This window comes from Cavenderia fasciculata (genome assembly GCF_000203815.1).
Source record: "Cavenderia fasciculata unplaced genomic scaffold Scf_ET2XIPL01COFD4-5, whole genome shotgun sequence".
Taxonomy (NCBI): domain Eukaryota; phylum Evosea; class Eumycetozoa; order Acytosteliales; family Cavenderiaceae; genus Cavenderia; species Cavenderia fasciculata.
Window position 1 is genome coordinate 1,876,269 of NW_004457695.1, and position 13,797 is coordinate 1,890,065.

The 13,797-nt window shown below is 37.8% G+C and overlaps 3 protein-coding genes across 3 annotated transcripts; 2 read left to right on the forward strand and 1 right to left on the reverse strand.

Annotated features, from left to right (window-relative positions):
- Positions 1–4,111: 4,111 nt before the first annotated feature.
- sigD (spore coat protein) lies at positions 4,112–5,880 on the forward strand (the record flags this gene model as incomplete). The annotated part of the gene is made up of 3 exons (XM_004355794.1): positions 4,112–4,175; positions 4,292–5,104; positions 5,411–5,880. The coding sequence occupies 3 exons, from the start codon at positions 4,112–4,114 to the stop codon at positions 5,878–5,880; spliced, it is 1,347 nt and encodes a 448-aa protein (XP_004355847.1).
- A 361-nt stretch (positions 5,881–6,241) lies between these two features.
- Positions 6,242–10,816, reverse strand: forC (actin binding protein; the record flags this gene model as incomplete). Its single annotated transcript, XM_004355795.1, has 5 exons — positions 6,242–8,319; positions 8,402–8,485; positions 8,569–9,771; positions 10,166–10,190; positions 10,766–10,816. 5 exons carry the CDS (start codon positions 10,814–10,816, stop codon positions 6,242–6,244), a joined length of 3,441 nt encoding a protein of 1,146 aa, XP_004355848.1.
- A 212-nt stretch (positions 10,817–11,028) lies between these two features.
- On the forward strand, positions 11,029–13,789 carry DFA_08360 (uncharacterized protein; the record flags this gene model as incomplete). Its single annotated transcript, XM_004355796.1, has 3 exons — positions 11,029–11,275; positions 11,361–13,506; positions 13,675–13,789. The coding sequence occupies 3 exons, from the start codon at positions 11,029–11,031 to the stop codon at positions 13,787–13,789; spliced, it is 2,508 nt and encodes an 835-aa protein (XP_004355849.1).
- Between the last annotated feature and the right edge of the window lie 8 nt (positions 13,790–13,797).

The following is a 13,797-nucleotide window of genomic DNA, read 5'->3' on the forward strand; positions in this document are numbered from 1 at the left end:
TATTATTATTATTATTATTATTTGATTATTATTGGATTTTTGGTATAGGGTCACAAAATAGAAACAAAAAGGAAGAAGAAGAGGAATCAATCAATAATCAATAATCAATCATCATCATCATCATCAATCCAATCTTGAGGAAAAGGGGAAGATAGAAGAAATAAAAGAGCTAAGCTAGATTTGATTTGAAATTTTTAGAGGGAGAGCAAGCAGGCACTAACAACTGGTATATAACAGTGTGTTGTGTGTGGTAATGGTGATGGTGGGTGCTGCCACCTATGCAACCCACCAATCTGCTGATGATTCTGATTAAATATTACGCCTACTGCTCTAGTTAAACTGTCATTCACTACTTTCTTGAGTGGAAGATTGATTGATGGTGGTAGTAGTAGTACTACTGTTATTGGTGTTGTGGTGGATAGATGGGTGGGGGAATGGATTGTAGTATGGCAGGCAATAGCAAACTTTAATTATTTCTATTGTCAACGTCGACAGCGATATCGCGCATTGGATAGGGAGAACGAGAAGGCACATTACTCGGATGGGAGGACGGGAGGGAGCGTTCCCATATATATATTCTCTACCTTACCCTTGCCCCCTCATACTCCAAGTAAAACATGCTAGTCAAACAAATGTTTAGTTATCACACCCAGCCACCCAACCACCCATTCACCACATTGCAGTGCAGTACAGTGCAATCATTATAATGGTTTGGTTTGGTTTGGTTGGATGAGCTGGATGAGATGGTGGTAAAATCTACAACACCGTTAGAGATTTGATGGAAGCGATGTCGTATAGTATAGTATAGTACTCTCTCCTCCCTACTTTTGCTTTTAATATTCAAACTTCCAGTTTTTTTTTCTCTCTTTCTTTCGCTCTCTCTGTCTCTCTCTTACCTTTGGTTCCCTTTGTTGGGTATATGGATCGCACGCAGTGGTTGGTTGGTTAGTTGGTATAGATGTATATATATGGTACTGGCAATAAATGGATATGGATACGGTGCTGGATATGGCGACTGGTTTTTAAAAATGAAGTTAGAGTTAGAACTAAAGATGAGGCTATATTTAAATTGGATTGATGGTTATTATGGATAGATGTATGGATAAAACAACAACAACAATTTAAATTTGGTTGGATAGATGTATGTAAAGATTATAGGTTGAGTTGATAAATTAATATTTAAATACTTGTCACTGATCCTCCTCGTCTTCTTCCCGCTGCTACTACTACTAACTACTACAATTTAATTAATTAATTTACATGGATGGAGATCTATAGCCAAGCTCGGTACCAACCATCTTTCGTTCATTCATTCATTAAATTCCTTTAAATGACTAAATAAAGTGGATCAAGTAGATAGACAGACAATCAACTCAATACAGTATTATTGATCTATCATTCTCTTTTCTCTTCTCTAGTTTGTTGAGATATAAATCATGATGATAACCCCTTCACAAATCCTATGTGAGGAACACACAAGAGAGATGATGGATGAGATACATGCGATTCCACTTTTATAAAATCGTATTGGACTGGTGTTGTTTGAGGAGGATAGTATCTAGATCTCGGTTGACAAGTGCCAATCATGCATGATTATTCAATCATTATAACACACGGTCATGTGCATGTGATCATATATGATATAATATGGTTTATTATATATTTATACTATTGATGACACATACAGATTTAATCTTGGTTACCTCTTAGGACTTAGTTGTACGCGTTGATATGAAATTTTGAAAGAGATAGGCAGATAAATAGATAGATAGATAGATAGTTGAGAGGGAAAAAGGAAGAAGAAGAAGAAGAAGATGAAGATGAGTATGAGATGTTGTTTGAAACAAGCCCGATTAGTTGAGTTGGTGGTGAGGTGAGGAGACTCCTCGCATAAACACCCAAGACACCCACCACTCAATCGATTGTCCTTTGCATTGTCAAAGAGGTATTCTTTTGCGGAATACGACTGGGTTACAGATTCATCTTGAACACGACTTGTTTGGGTTGGTGCGATCAAATGATGGTACGCCCTACCCCTTCCCTGCTCCTCATGATGAGTTTAAGCACTCTCGGCCACGAAATCCGCACCCATGAGATGCGCTTCTCAAAACGGGTAAAAACAAGTTGAATTGATGGTTACTTACCGAATCTCAGATTAAAATGGATTCTTTAAAAGAGGCGATCGGTGAACTTTCGTTTAATTACAATAAAATTGTGGATGGACAAGGATGGAATCCACTTCGCAAAACTATTTGTTTTTTTTTCTAAACCCGATCAGAAATGAAGAGATACAATACACAAACAACTAAAAATGCTCTACTCCTCTACTCTCCTATAATCTCTCAATGTCACATAAAATATCTAAAAGATACTACAATACTCACTCATCACAAGCAGTTAAAGCTAGAAGATGAGATGGATGATATTATTATTATTATTATGATTGTGAAGGGTAATGAAATTTCATATGAATGCATTCATTCTAAAGAAAGATGGACAGACTACAATGTATTCGTATCGACAAAGAATTGAGAATTATCGTTGTGCTATCTATTCTTCTTTGTAAGTCGTTCTAGTTGCCCATTATATACTACTTGATGCGTGTTGTACATCCAACTCTAAAGTACAGTACTGCAACACAGCACTCTCTACAACTCATATGACATAGTGTAGTAAGTTAACAAACTATAGAGTGATCAAAGCATCACGTGACCTTCTTCCTAAACTTGGATTACTAATCCATTCCATTTCATATTAGTATGACAGCACTCACACACACAAACAGATAATGAATGGATATTAAGAATTAATCTAGAGGTGGGTTATTATTATTGTTATTATTATGCCCCACTACAAGTAATACGTAGAATGCATCGTCATCTGAATTGGTTAAGAATTCTTGATTGATTGATTGATTTCATTCTAATTACAACGACGATACAACATGATAAGAGTAAGAGAGTAAGAGTAAGAAGAGAGAGAGAAAAAATCAGATGAGATGGTTTGGTTCTGGAAAAAAAAAGAGGGAGAAATTGTTAACATGTGTTTCCAAAAATACTCTATTCATTCATTACCTCTACTAGTACTACAATGACTCATTCCAATTCACACTCATCCTCCCCCTAAAAAACAAACAATCAATCAATCAATCTGAACAACAACAACAACAACAAACAAACAAACAAACAAACACTAATCCAACCCCCCAACAAAAACAAACAAACAAACAAACAACACCAACAAAGATATATAATGAAAAATCAGAGTGGTACTATAGTGATTTCGCACACTTTTATCCTGTTTCATCTTTATCCTACTATTACTCCATCTACAACAAATTTATTTCAAACCACTCACTCTCTGCGACTCACACAAATAATGTGATTGTTGATGATCACACGATACAGTGGGCTGCTATAGTGATTCAAAAAGAAGAAGATCAACAACAAACACTGCCAAAAAGTATACTGATGAATCAAAATTCACACACACCCCATACAATGCAATCAATGTATCTAAACACTATTGGCACACACACACACAACACACATTTCTGTTTTGGATGCATATGATTTTGATTTTGATTTTCATTATATATCCATTAGATAAGTACTGCTCCTGCAACGAGTCATGCATATGTTATCGTGGTATGGGTGCCATGAAAAGAGATGAATTGTTACCAATACAAACAAGAGGAAGAGTAGAGTAGAGTAGAGTAGGTTGATTATACTACTACTACTACTGAAACACATTGAAAATTTATTGCAACAGCAACTAGTGAACATTAACAAAAATACCAAGAGAGAGAAGGGGGTATGATATATATCAAACCCTATTGATTTGGTCACTGAATGCAATATCATCATCAATATTTTTTTAATTAATAATTTTGCATTGTACACAATCAGCAACAACAAACAAGAGGATCATATTAATAATCAGTTCAACAACAACATTCAAATCATTTCATTTTCGATAGTAATAATTAATTAACTTAGGAATACTTACTATATATACAAAGTAAAAAGTAACTTTTATTATTATTGTTAGATTCAAATCACAAACCAACCGAACCTTATTATTTGTAAAACAAAAAAAAAAAACAACAAAAATGAGGATGATATTAGCTTTAATGCTTATATATTTCACAGCCAACGCGCTGGCTTGGGCTGATGGTAAGTTAAAATATAAACAAATTATAAATAATAATAAGAATATTCTCTCTTTCTGGAAAATAATACTAAAACACTTTTTCCTTTTTCCACTTTTTTTTCTCCTTTCCTATTTTTAGATTGTGCTTCGATCACAAATGTTGATCAATGCAAGAATAACCCATCGTGTATTTCGCTGTCATATTTGACCTGTTGTGGTAAACAAGTCGACTATTGTGTACAGAATACTGGCAATTGTCAGACCAACGTCCACTGTATGCAAACGCTCACCAAGCAAGCAGACAATGTTGCCGAGTTTTGGAATAGCTGTCCACCAGCCAACGTACACTGGATTCCATACACCCCACAAAACTCAACCTGCGACCAATTGAGATGTGAAGCTCAAGGCGCAACCTGCGAATGGATCACTCCATCATGCCCAGGTACCAGCTGTTGCCCAACCTATGCTCGTTGCACTGGTGGTTCATCGGGATCATCGGGATCATCGGGATCATCGGGCTCATCGGGCTCATCCGGCTCATCCGGCTCATCTGGATCATCTGGATCTTCGACTGGCCAATCATGTTCAAACACTCTATGCCCACCAAATACCAACTGTCAATTGTGGGACGGTAAGCCCGTTTGTGTAGCCGGCTCATCTGGCTCATCCACTTCCGGCTCATCTGGCTCATCCACTTCCGGCTCATCTGGTTCATCGACTGGCGACGCCTGTCAAGGCAAGCACTGCCCAGACGGATTCTACTGCTCTTCTCAAAGCGGCCAAGCTGTCTGCTGGCCAGGACACCCCACCAACCCACCCACCCATCCACCAACCAGACCACCTGGAAACGACTGCGAGGACATTGACGACCCATGGAAGTGCAACGGACACCACCGTGAAGGCGAACATGAAGGTTGGGGAGGTCACGACCACCGTGAAGGCGAACATGAAGGTTGGGATCGCGGAGGTCGCGACCACCGTGAAGGCGAACATGAAGGTTGGGATCGCGGAGGCCACGACCACTGGGAGAACAACAAGAGATGCAGATGGTTGAAGTTCAAGGACTGCTGCGGCAAGGAAAAGGGCTTCTGTGTCAGCACATTCGGCAAGGACTGCAAGGTTCCAAACCCAACATGCGCCAAGGAGGAAGGTACCGGCAGAATCTTTGATCTCTGGTCGTGCTGCAAGCCAATCAAGGGCTTCGACTACCACAAGCCACACAACGTCTCATGTCACGAGCTCCAATGCGAGAAGCAAGGTAAGCACTGTGTCTGGGGTCAAGACCACCACTGCACCAGCAGATGTTGTCCACCATCTGCCAAGTGTATCGGTCCACACACCACCTCGGCCTCGACCACTGCCACCACCACCTGCTCGACCACCGCCTCGACCACCGCCACCACCACCGCCTCTACCACTGCTGATCCAACCGGTCGTCCAACATCTGGCTGGCCAACTGGTCATCCAACATCTGGCTGGCCAACTGGTCGTCCAACATCTGGCTGGCCAACTGGTCGTCCAACATCTGGCTGGCCAACTGGTCGTCCAACCTCTGGTTTCCCAACCTCTGGGTGGCCAACAGGTCATCCAACCTCTGGTTTCCCAACCTCTATCGCTCCAACCTCTGGATTCATCACCCGTGCTCCATCATCTGGTGCCTGGACCGGTGACGACTGGACTGAAGATAGTGATGATGAACCAATTTTCACCCTTGGAGGTGGATGGTAAATTTAAATTTAAAACCAACACTAAACATTAATCAAACGCATTAAAAATATTAATCAAAACAACAACAACAACAACTACAACAAGTAATTTACACCATTATAACAATAATCTTAATAACTATACATTATTAAACAAATATACTATTACTTTTTTTCAAGAAAATCATAAAACAAAAAATAAATTAATCAACATTTAAACAATAACTATACTGAGAAGTCTCCTCACCTAGTTTATCACATATACATGTATGATTTAAATTCAAAAATCCAATTAATATTATTTCCAAAAAAAAAAAAGGAAAACATAAATAATAGTTGTAATGTATTTAATTAAATTATATTTATTTATTTTATATTTATCTTTATCTTCTATTTACTTCAATATTTGTATTTTTCTTTAATGATTCAATGATTGTAGCCATTGGATCTTCAGAATCGGATATTTTAAGACCAAATCCTTTTTGACTTAATCTCTTTGATGGTGATTTTTTGAACGCAGTAATGATGGTTGAAAATACAGTAAAGAACTTTTCAGTACTATATTTGTATAATTGATTATTATTATTGTTGTTGTTATTGGTGGTGTTGGATACTGTATTTCCACTATTATTTAATAATGGAGTTGTATTTGCAGATGATTGATTATTATTAATTGGTTGAGTAGACGAGGAGGAAGAAGGTTGATTAATTGGTTGAACAATATTATTGTTTGAATTTGATGGAGAAGTAGTGATGGGTGAGACGGGTAGTGCCATTGGATTACTGCTAATGTTGGGCATAAAAAACTCGACCAGTTCATTAAACAGTTTGGCAGTCTCGACAATATGCGCACGGACCGATCTCAGACTTGTGTAGGCGTGGTTCATAAACTTGGGTACGATGATAATGTAGGGGTCTTCCGAGTCGGTCGTGTTGACAATATCGTTGACATCGGTGCACAGCTGGTCAAACTGGTCGACTAGCTTGTTGAGCTGGTTGGCAACATCAACTAGATTGAGAAGGGATGCACTGGGAACACTTGGGATTTCCAAGGGGAGGTTGGCAAACTTTGGAAAGTTGGTAATAAGCATCTTGATGGCAAAGTCCATTAAAGAGCCACCGCCATGGTTATCCTTGATCTCGAGGATCTTGTAGACAACATCGAGGTTGAAACCATCTGCTTGTCCTCTAAACTGGTTACCGCCATTGAGGTAGTTGCCAAGTGACAGTAGGATCGAAAAGAGGTAGGCGACACTCTCACTCTCACGAATCTCGTTTGATGCGTTGGAGATGGTCATCATCGAGTCGTAAACTGCCTTAAACATCGAGTCAAACTTGAGCATAAACTCCCATGTCTTGAGTCTCTGCTTGACCTTGGGGAAACCATCAATCATCAGACACCAACGTTCGGGCTTGTCTAGCACAACGTCGTCTGACAGCTCTTGGATGGCAGCCATCTCCTCGGGTGTCGGGATGTTGTTGTAGAGTGATGTCACCTGCTCGAGTGTCAGCTTGGTTGTATCCATCTCACGTATTGCGCGGATCAAGTTCTCGTCTGACGGTAGTTTACTGCACATGATCGAGATGGTGTTGCTACGTTTTTGGCTCAACAGACTGACCACCTTTTGCACTGGTTTCTTGCCCGGTACCGATGGCGACGACCCTACAGCAATCAACTTTTCAGTGTACAATGAGAACAAGTCCATAAACTGGTCCTCGTCAAACGACACTTGGGGAAGACCGTCCCAAATAGTCTTTCTTGATCCGTGGATAATATAACGGTTCCAATAAAGTGGTTTCATACGTTTCTTTGGTGCGATGACTGGTTTGGTTGGTTGACGACTCTTTTTAGTGGTTGGTTGTGGTGAGTTGGTGTTGGCAGTGGTAGTAGTACTGCTGCTAATACTACTACTGTTGGTAACATCAAACAGGTTAAATGTACCATTACTAGTGATTGGCTTGGCCAATGGAGTAGAGGTAGTGGGTGTTGGAGTGGACGACAGTGGTAGTTGTTGTTGTTGTTGGGGTGTAGTACCCAATGGAGGTAATGCAGCCGATGTAGATATATTCGAGAGATTGCTTGCCGAGTTGGTTGGAGTCGATGTGCTAAAGGGAAGTGCAGCAGTGGGAGTGGATGTTGCAGTGGGGGTGGATGGCTGACTGCTATTATTGGTTTGTTCGGATATAGTTGGCAGTTGAAGTGCCATTGGGATAGCACCACTGGTAGTCGTTGGTGAATGAGGCGATGTAGGTGTCTTTGAACTAGATATTGGAGACAACATGGCAATTCCATCACGTGTAGCCGAACCAACACCCAACTTTGATGGTGACTTTATTTCAATGTCATCTTCATCATCGTCATCTGCTTCCTCCAATGTAGTCTGATCAAATAATACCGATGTATTTGGTGATCTAACATACATTGATTTTCTAAATGCACTTGTAAATTTATCACTTCTCTCTGCAAAAAATAAATAAATAAAGACATGATCGTTAATTAATTATTTGTTTTTCCAACTTTAGTTATATTTATATATACATACTTAGGAATGATATATTAATAGGACCTTCACCAATAATTTCATTCTTTCTTAATATATATTCATCGTATCTTTCAGTTGGTGCTCCTGCAAAAATAAGTAATTCATGAATATTAATATTAGTTGCTTATTTGTTTTTTGACTCTGTTGTTGTTTGATATACTACATACTATAATTAATGTAGCTGCCATTTTCAATAGCAGATTTAACTGCATTTCTAAGGAATCGTAGTTCATTACTCAACAATTTAATGAGGGGTTGTTGTTCTTGGTAGTGGAGTAGTATCATTTCAAGGTCTTGTTGAGAGTGTTGACGGGTGAGTTCATTACGACGACGGTTGCCGTCGAGACCGATACCAGCCATGGTCTGGAACCGAGCGAGTTGTGTTTTAAAGTCAGAGTGAGTGACGTGGTCTTGTGCCTTGAGTATCTTGACGATACCCAATGCTTTCCAGCCGGATAGGAGTTTTCTGACTTTACGGGGATTGGGTGCATTCTCGAGCAGACAGTTGAGCAATGTTAGGGTGTTTAACTGTGTTTCCATATCACCGCTGGTGAGCAGCGAGATGAGTGATTGGTATGGTAACGATTGGTCGGCAACAGCTGCATTCTTGGCTGCACGATGTACCAAAGAGTAGCCGTCAAAGTTGCAGACTACAAACAGTAGTTCAAGAGACTGTCTACACACACTCGCCAAGACAGTCGATGCTGTGAGACTGTAGAGACGATCGATTAGCTGTGGACGGCTCATCACCTCGTCAAGACCGCTGTGGTAGCCCATGAAACATCTTAGTGCCGTCAAGGCATAGCTCTGTGTGTTTCCATGACTCTTGGTGATAATATCGAGCAAAATGTTGATACCACCCTTGGAGATAAATTCCTCGACATACTCTACGTCTTTGAGTTGGTAACGTATGTTGAATATGATGTCTTTGGTGGTGGGTGACTCGGGAGAGTTGGATTTCAAGTTTTCAATGACTCGTTGTGCAATGGCTTGTGGACGCATACGCAAGATAAATCCACCGCGCTCGGCCTCTACCAGACGCTCAGGCGTCAAAAATGCATCTTCAATGTACTGTAGCGACAGTGGGTTCTGCAACGCATAGCTGTTGACCTTTTCAATGGGTATTTTAAAGTGTGTCAACAACACCTTGATATGATCCTTGACGGCCGTGTCACCGTCGAAAATATGACTCACCGATTGACACGATTGGTGATTCGATGGTCTATGTTCATTGCCATTTAAAAACTCAACTTTAATTTTCATCTTCTTGAAATGAAAATAAGATTGACTAACTGAAGAAGGAGGGGATGAAGTTGCAACTGGTGTACTAAGTATAAATAATTGAAAATATAAACAAGTTTCTTCTTCTTCTTTAAATAATAAAGAGTATTTGTGATGGACACTTCACGCTTAAAAAATGTTCGGAACAAAGTTTTGTTGTTCTTCTTCCTGTTGTTTTGGGTTGTTGGTTTGGTAATGATTTATGATTGATATAGATGGATTAGATGGTGGTTGGTGGTTGTTGGTATTGATGTTATTTTTATATTTATATCCAACAATTGTTTTTTGTTCCAGCTAATAGGTGGTAATTCTGATGTATGATGTATGATGATGGATTGAAGAGAGCAGTGTTGGATTAAATTGGATTGGATGGATTGGGTGGTGGTAGTGGTGAATAAGTAAAAGTACGTGTGTATAAATAATAATAATAAATATATTTATATTTGTCCAACAACAAACAAACAACAATATATATATATATACTTTGATGATGATGTACTATTAATTTCTATCTTTTGTTATTATATATTGTTGTTGTTGTTTTTAATGATTGATTAATTGATTGATTGATCAAATATAGAGTACCCTATATATCACCACACACCCCCAATCAACTTTGATTTAATTCTTTTTAAATAAATGTTGTTTTGTTTGGATGGATATCACACACACAACACCCACCAACTCACACCACCATTGACATTAAAACCCAACCCAACCCTGTGATCAGTCAAGTTTGCTTGTTGCTTGGTTCATTCACCTTGTTGGACAGGGGAGAAAGAGGTGGGCATACATGAGTATGAAGTATGAATCATCCCTGCAGAGAGAGAGAGAGAGGAGGGTATTGTGTGTGGTTTAGCAGTGTCTGACTTGAACCAGAAAGAGATCCGATCCAAGGTGCACCTTCCCCTATTATGTTATGTTAGGCCTTCCAACACAACATTAGATAGTAGACAGGAAGAGGAGGAGGGAGGGTCCTCTATATAATCTGTAAAGAGAGAGATGTTGTATGTTTGTTAGAGATCGCGAGCAAGGATGAAGGAGGGAGAGAAAGACTTTGTCTTTGTTCATTTTGTATCATACCTTTGAATTTTCATATGTGTATGTATAAACAATGAGTTCTCTGATCATCATCACATAATCATTATGACTCTCTCTCAAAAAGGGGCAGAGTGATCATGTTTATGAATTATGAATATTACTAAAAACATAAATTATTATTATAATAACAATTCTCGAGTTTTCATTTGAAACAAAGGTCGTCGAGAAGATGGGTTTTCGTCTTATGAGTTTTTGTTTTATAAAAAGATTATTATTGATATTATATTATATATATATTATCTTAGATGAATAGTATTACAACGAAATCATCTCAATTAATATTACCTAATATCATCAATCGATTGAGTATCAGCAGCAGCAGCATCAGCAGCACAGCAACTGCATTCAATCTCATAATAGATCAACAACAACAACCAACAAGACACCACACGACAACGACAGCGCTTTCTGCAGCTGAGAATCTATTCACAACGGCATCTAGGTCTAATACAGAGATGGGCAAGCATCCTTCTGCCCCACATAAACAAAAGTGTATGTCTGTTCTGTTTATTGCAATGGCAACAATGAAGCATCCATTATTAAATGCCCTCTATTATTATTATTATAATCTATATAGTTAAACGTCCACCTAAAAACAAACCATATCAATCTCCAATACTCGACCAAGTTGTCGATAATGATATTAATGACGTTCATAGCAATGACCAACAAGAAATGGGAAATGATTATAACAACAACGTAAAACGTCAATATCCTAATCACTTTAGTCGCCAACATCAACATCAGCAACAAGGTGTAAGAACCGTCGAATCATATTCAAACAATGATGACAACAATAGCAGTGGCAGTGATAACAATAACAATAACAACCAACGTTATAATCGACGTCAATACCCTAATAAGCAATTTTCGCAACAACAACAACAACGCGAAGGTTATCAACCACAAGAATACCAACAACAGCAGCAAGATCAATATCAACCAAGACGGTTCCATCAACAAGGAGGTCACCAACAACAACAACAACGCGAAAGTTATCAACCACAAGGATACCAACAACCAAATCAATACCAGCAACCAAAACGATTCCAACAACAAGGAAGTTATCAACAACAGCAACAAGGATATCAAAATTTCCAAGATCATGGCCAATATCAACAGTTTCCACAACAACAACAACAACAACAGCCATTCCAATCCTACAATAATAATAATAACAATCAATCATCGTCACTAACAGGAGGGTATGGAAGATACAATGATGATTTTAATAATAATAATAATAATAATGGAAGATTCAATAATAATAATAATAATAATTCCTTTGATAATAATCAACTTTTTAATAATAATATTAATCAAGGCTATAATCCAAGAGTGTTCAATAATAATAATCAAAACCAACTTTTTAATAATAGTTTTCCTCAACAACAACAACAACAACAAAGGACCGTAAGAATGTACAGCACCAATAATAATAATAACGATTTAAACCAACAACAACTGTATAATAATAACAACAACCAAGATTTAAATGATGAAAAAAATGAACAAGTGGAGGATGAAGACGATGATGAAGAAGAAGATGTTACGATAGATACAAGTAAAATGACACCAAAAGAAATCAAAGCTGCAAGATTATTAAGAAGAAAAGAAAAAAAGAAAAAGAAACTTCTTCTAAAGAAATCAGAAAAAGAAAATGAAACTAAAAGACAACTACAACAACAGTTTAATGGTTTTAATAACTCTTTCAACAACAACAACAACAATCAATTCCAATATCTACAAAAACACCAACAACAACAACAACAACAACAAAATAACAATAACAATTATTTTAACAATTATAATCAAAATCAAAATCAAAATCAATATGGTTATCAAAATGGTTATATGGGTAACAACAATAACAACAACAACTACAACAACAACAATAATAATAATAGATTCGTTAATCATCAATCAGCTAGATATATTCACAATAGTCATAATAATCATTATAATAATAATAATAATAATTACAATAATAATAATAATAATAATGACTTTAATGAACCACCATTGACAGAGGTGGAGAGAATGAAAAGATTTTACAAGGCAGCAGGAGTATTTATCGTATCGAGGGATCCACAAGGCAAGCTGGTTATTCTTTTGGGATGTGAGGATAGAACACACAAGAAAAGATCAGAACCAGAGGTGTACCTGCCATTTGGAGGTAAACGAGAGCATGGAGAGCAATTGGACGATACAACAGTCAGAGAATTTAACGAAGAGACAGCTATGATGTTCCAAGATCGATTGGAAGAGGTTAGAGAACAATTGGGAGAAACACCCAAATACGAAAGACTATGGTTCCCACATGCCAAATACGCACTTAGCTTTATCGAATTGCCATACGATCATCAAATATCAGATACCTTTTTAGAACGCTTGAAAGACAATACAAGAGATTGTGACCAGATATCAATCGAATGGGTCGATCCTCTCGAACTACTTCCAGCACTTGGCAATCTACCAAGATTCAAAAGATCAAATGGTGAAATGGGACTATGTGCAGTATTCTTTGGTCAAATGGTAAAGACAGTAGTCTATCACATGAGAAAATTATTCCCAGATTTTGAACAACGATGTAAAGAAGCAACGGAAATTTGTATAAAAGCAAAACAACAAAAACAACTAGAACAACAACAACAAGAAGATTTAATTAGATCAAGTCAAGAAAGAGACAGTAGTCATCAAGAATCATCAACATCATCACCAACGTATTAATATTAAATTAAATCAACTAAAATAAATTCACAAGGGTCGACTAGACACCTCTGCTCTCTCACAGCGTTTTTTGCAAAGATCAATATGTCTCAAAGTAAAGTGTGTATGATTTACATATCTAATTAGATAATTATCTATCAAATGATTACTATGCTATGTAGTAGTAGTAGTAGTAGTAGTAGTAGTAGTAGTAGTAGTAGTAGTAGTAGTAGTAGTAGTAGTAGTAGTAGTAGTAGTAGTAGTAGTAGTAGTAGTAGTAGTAGTAGTAGTAGTTGAAAACTAAA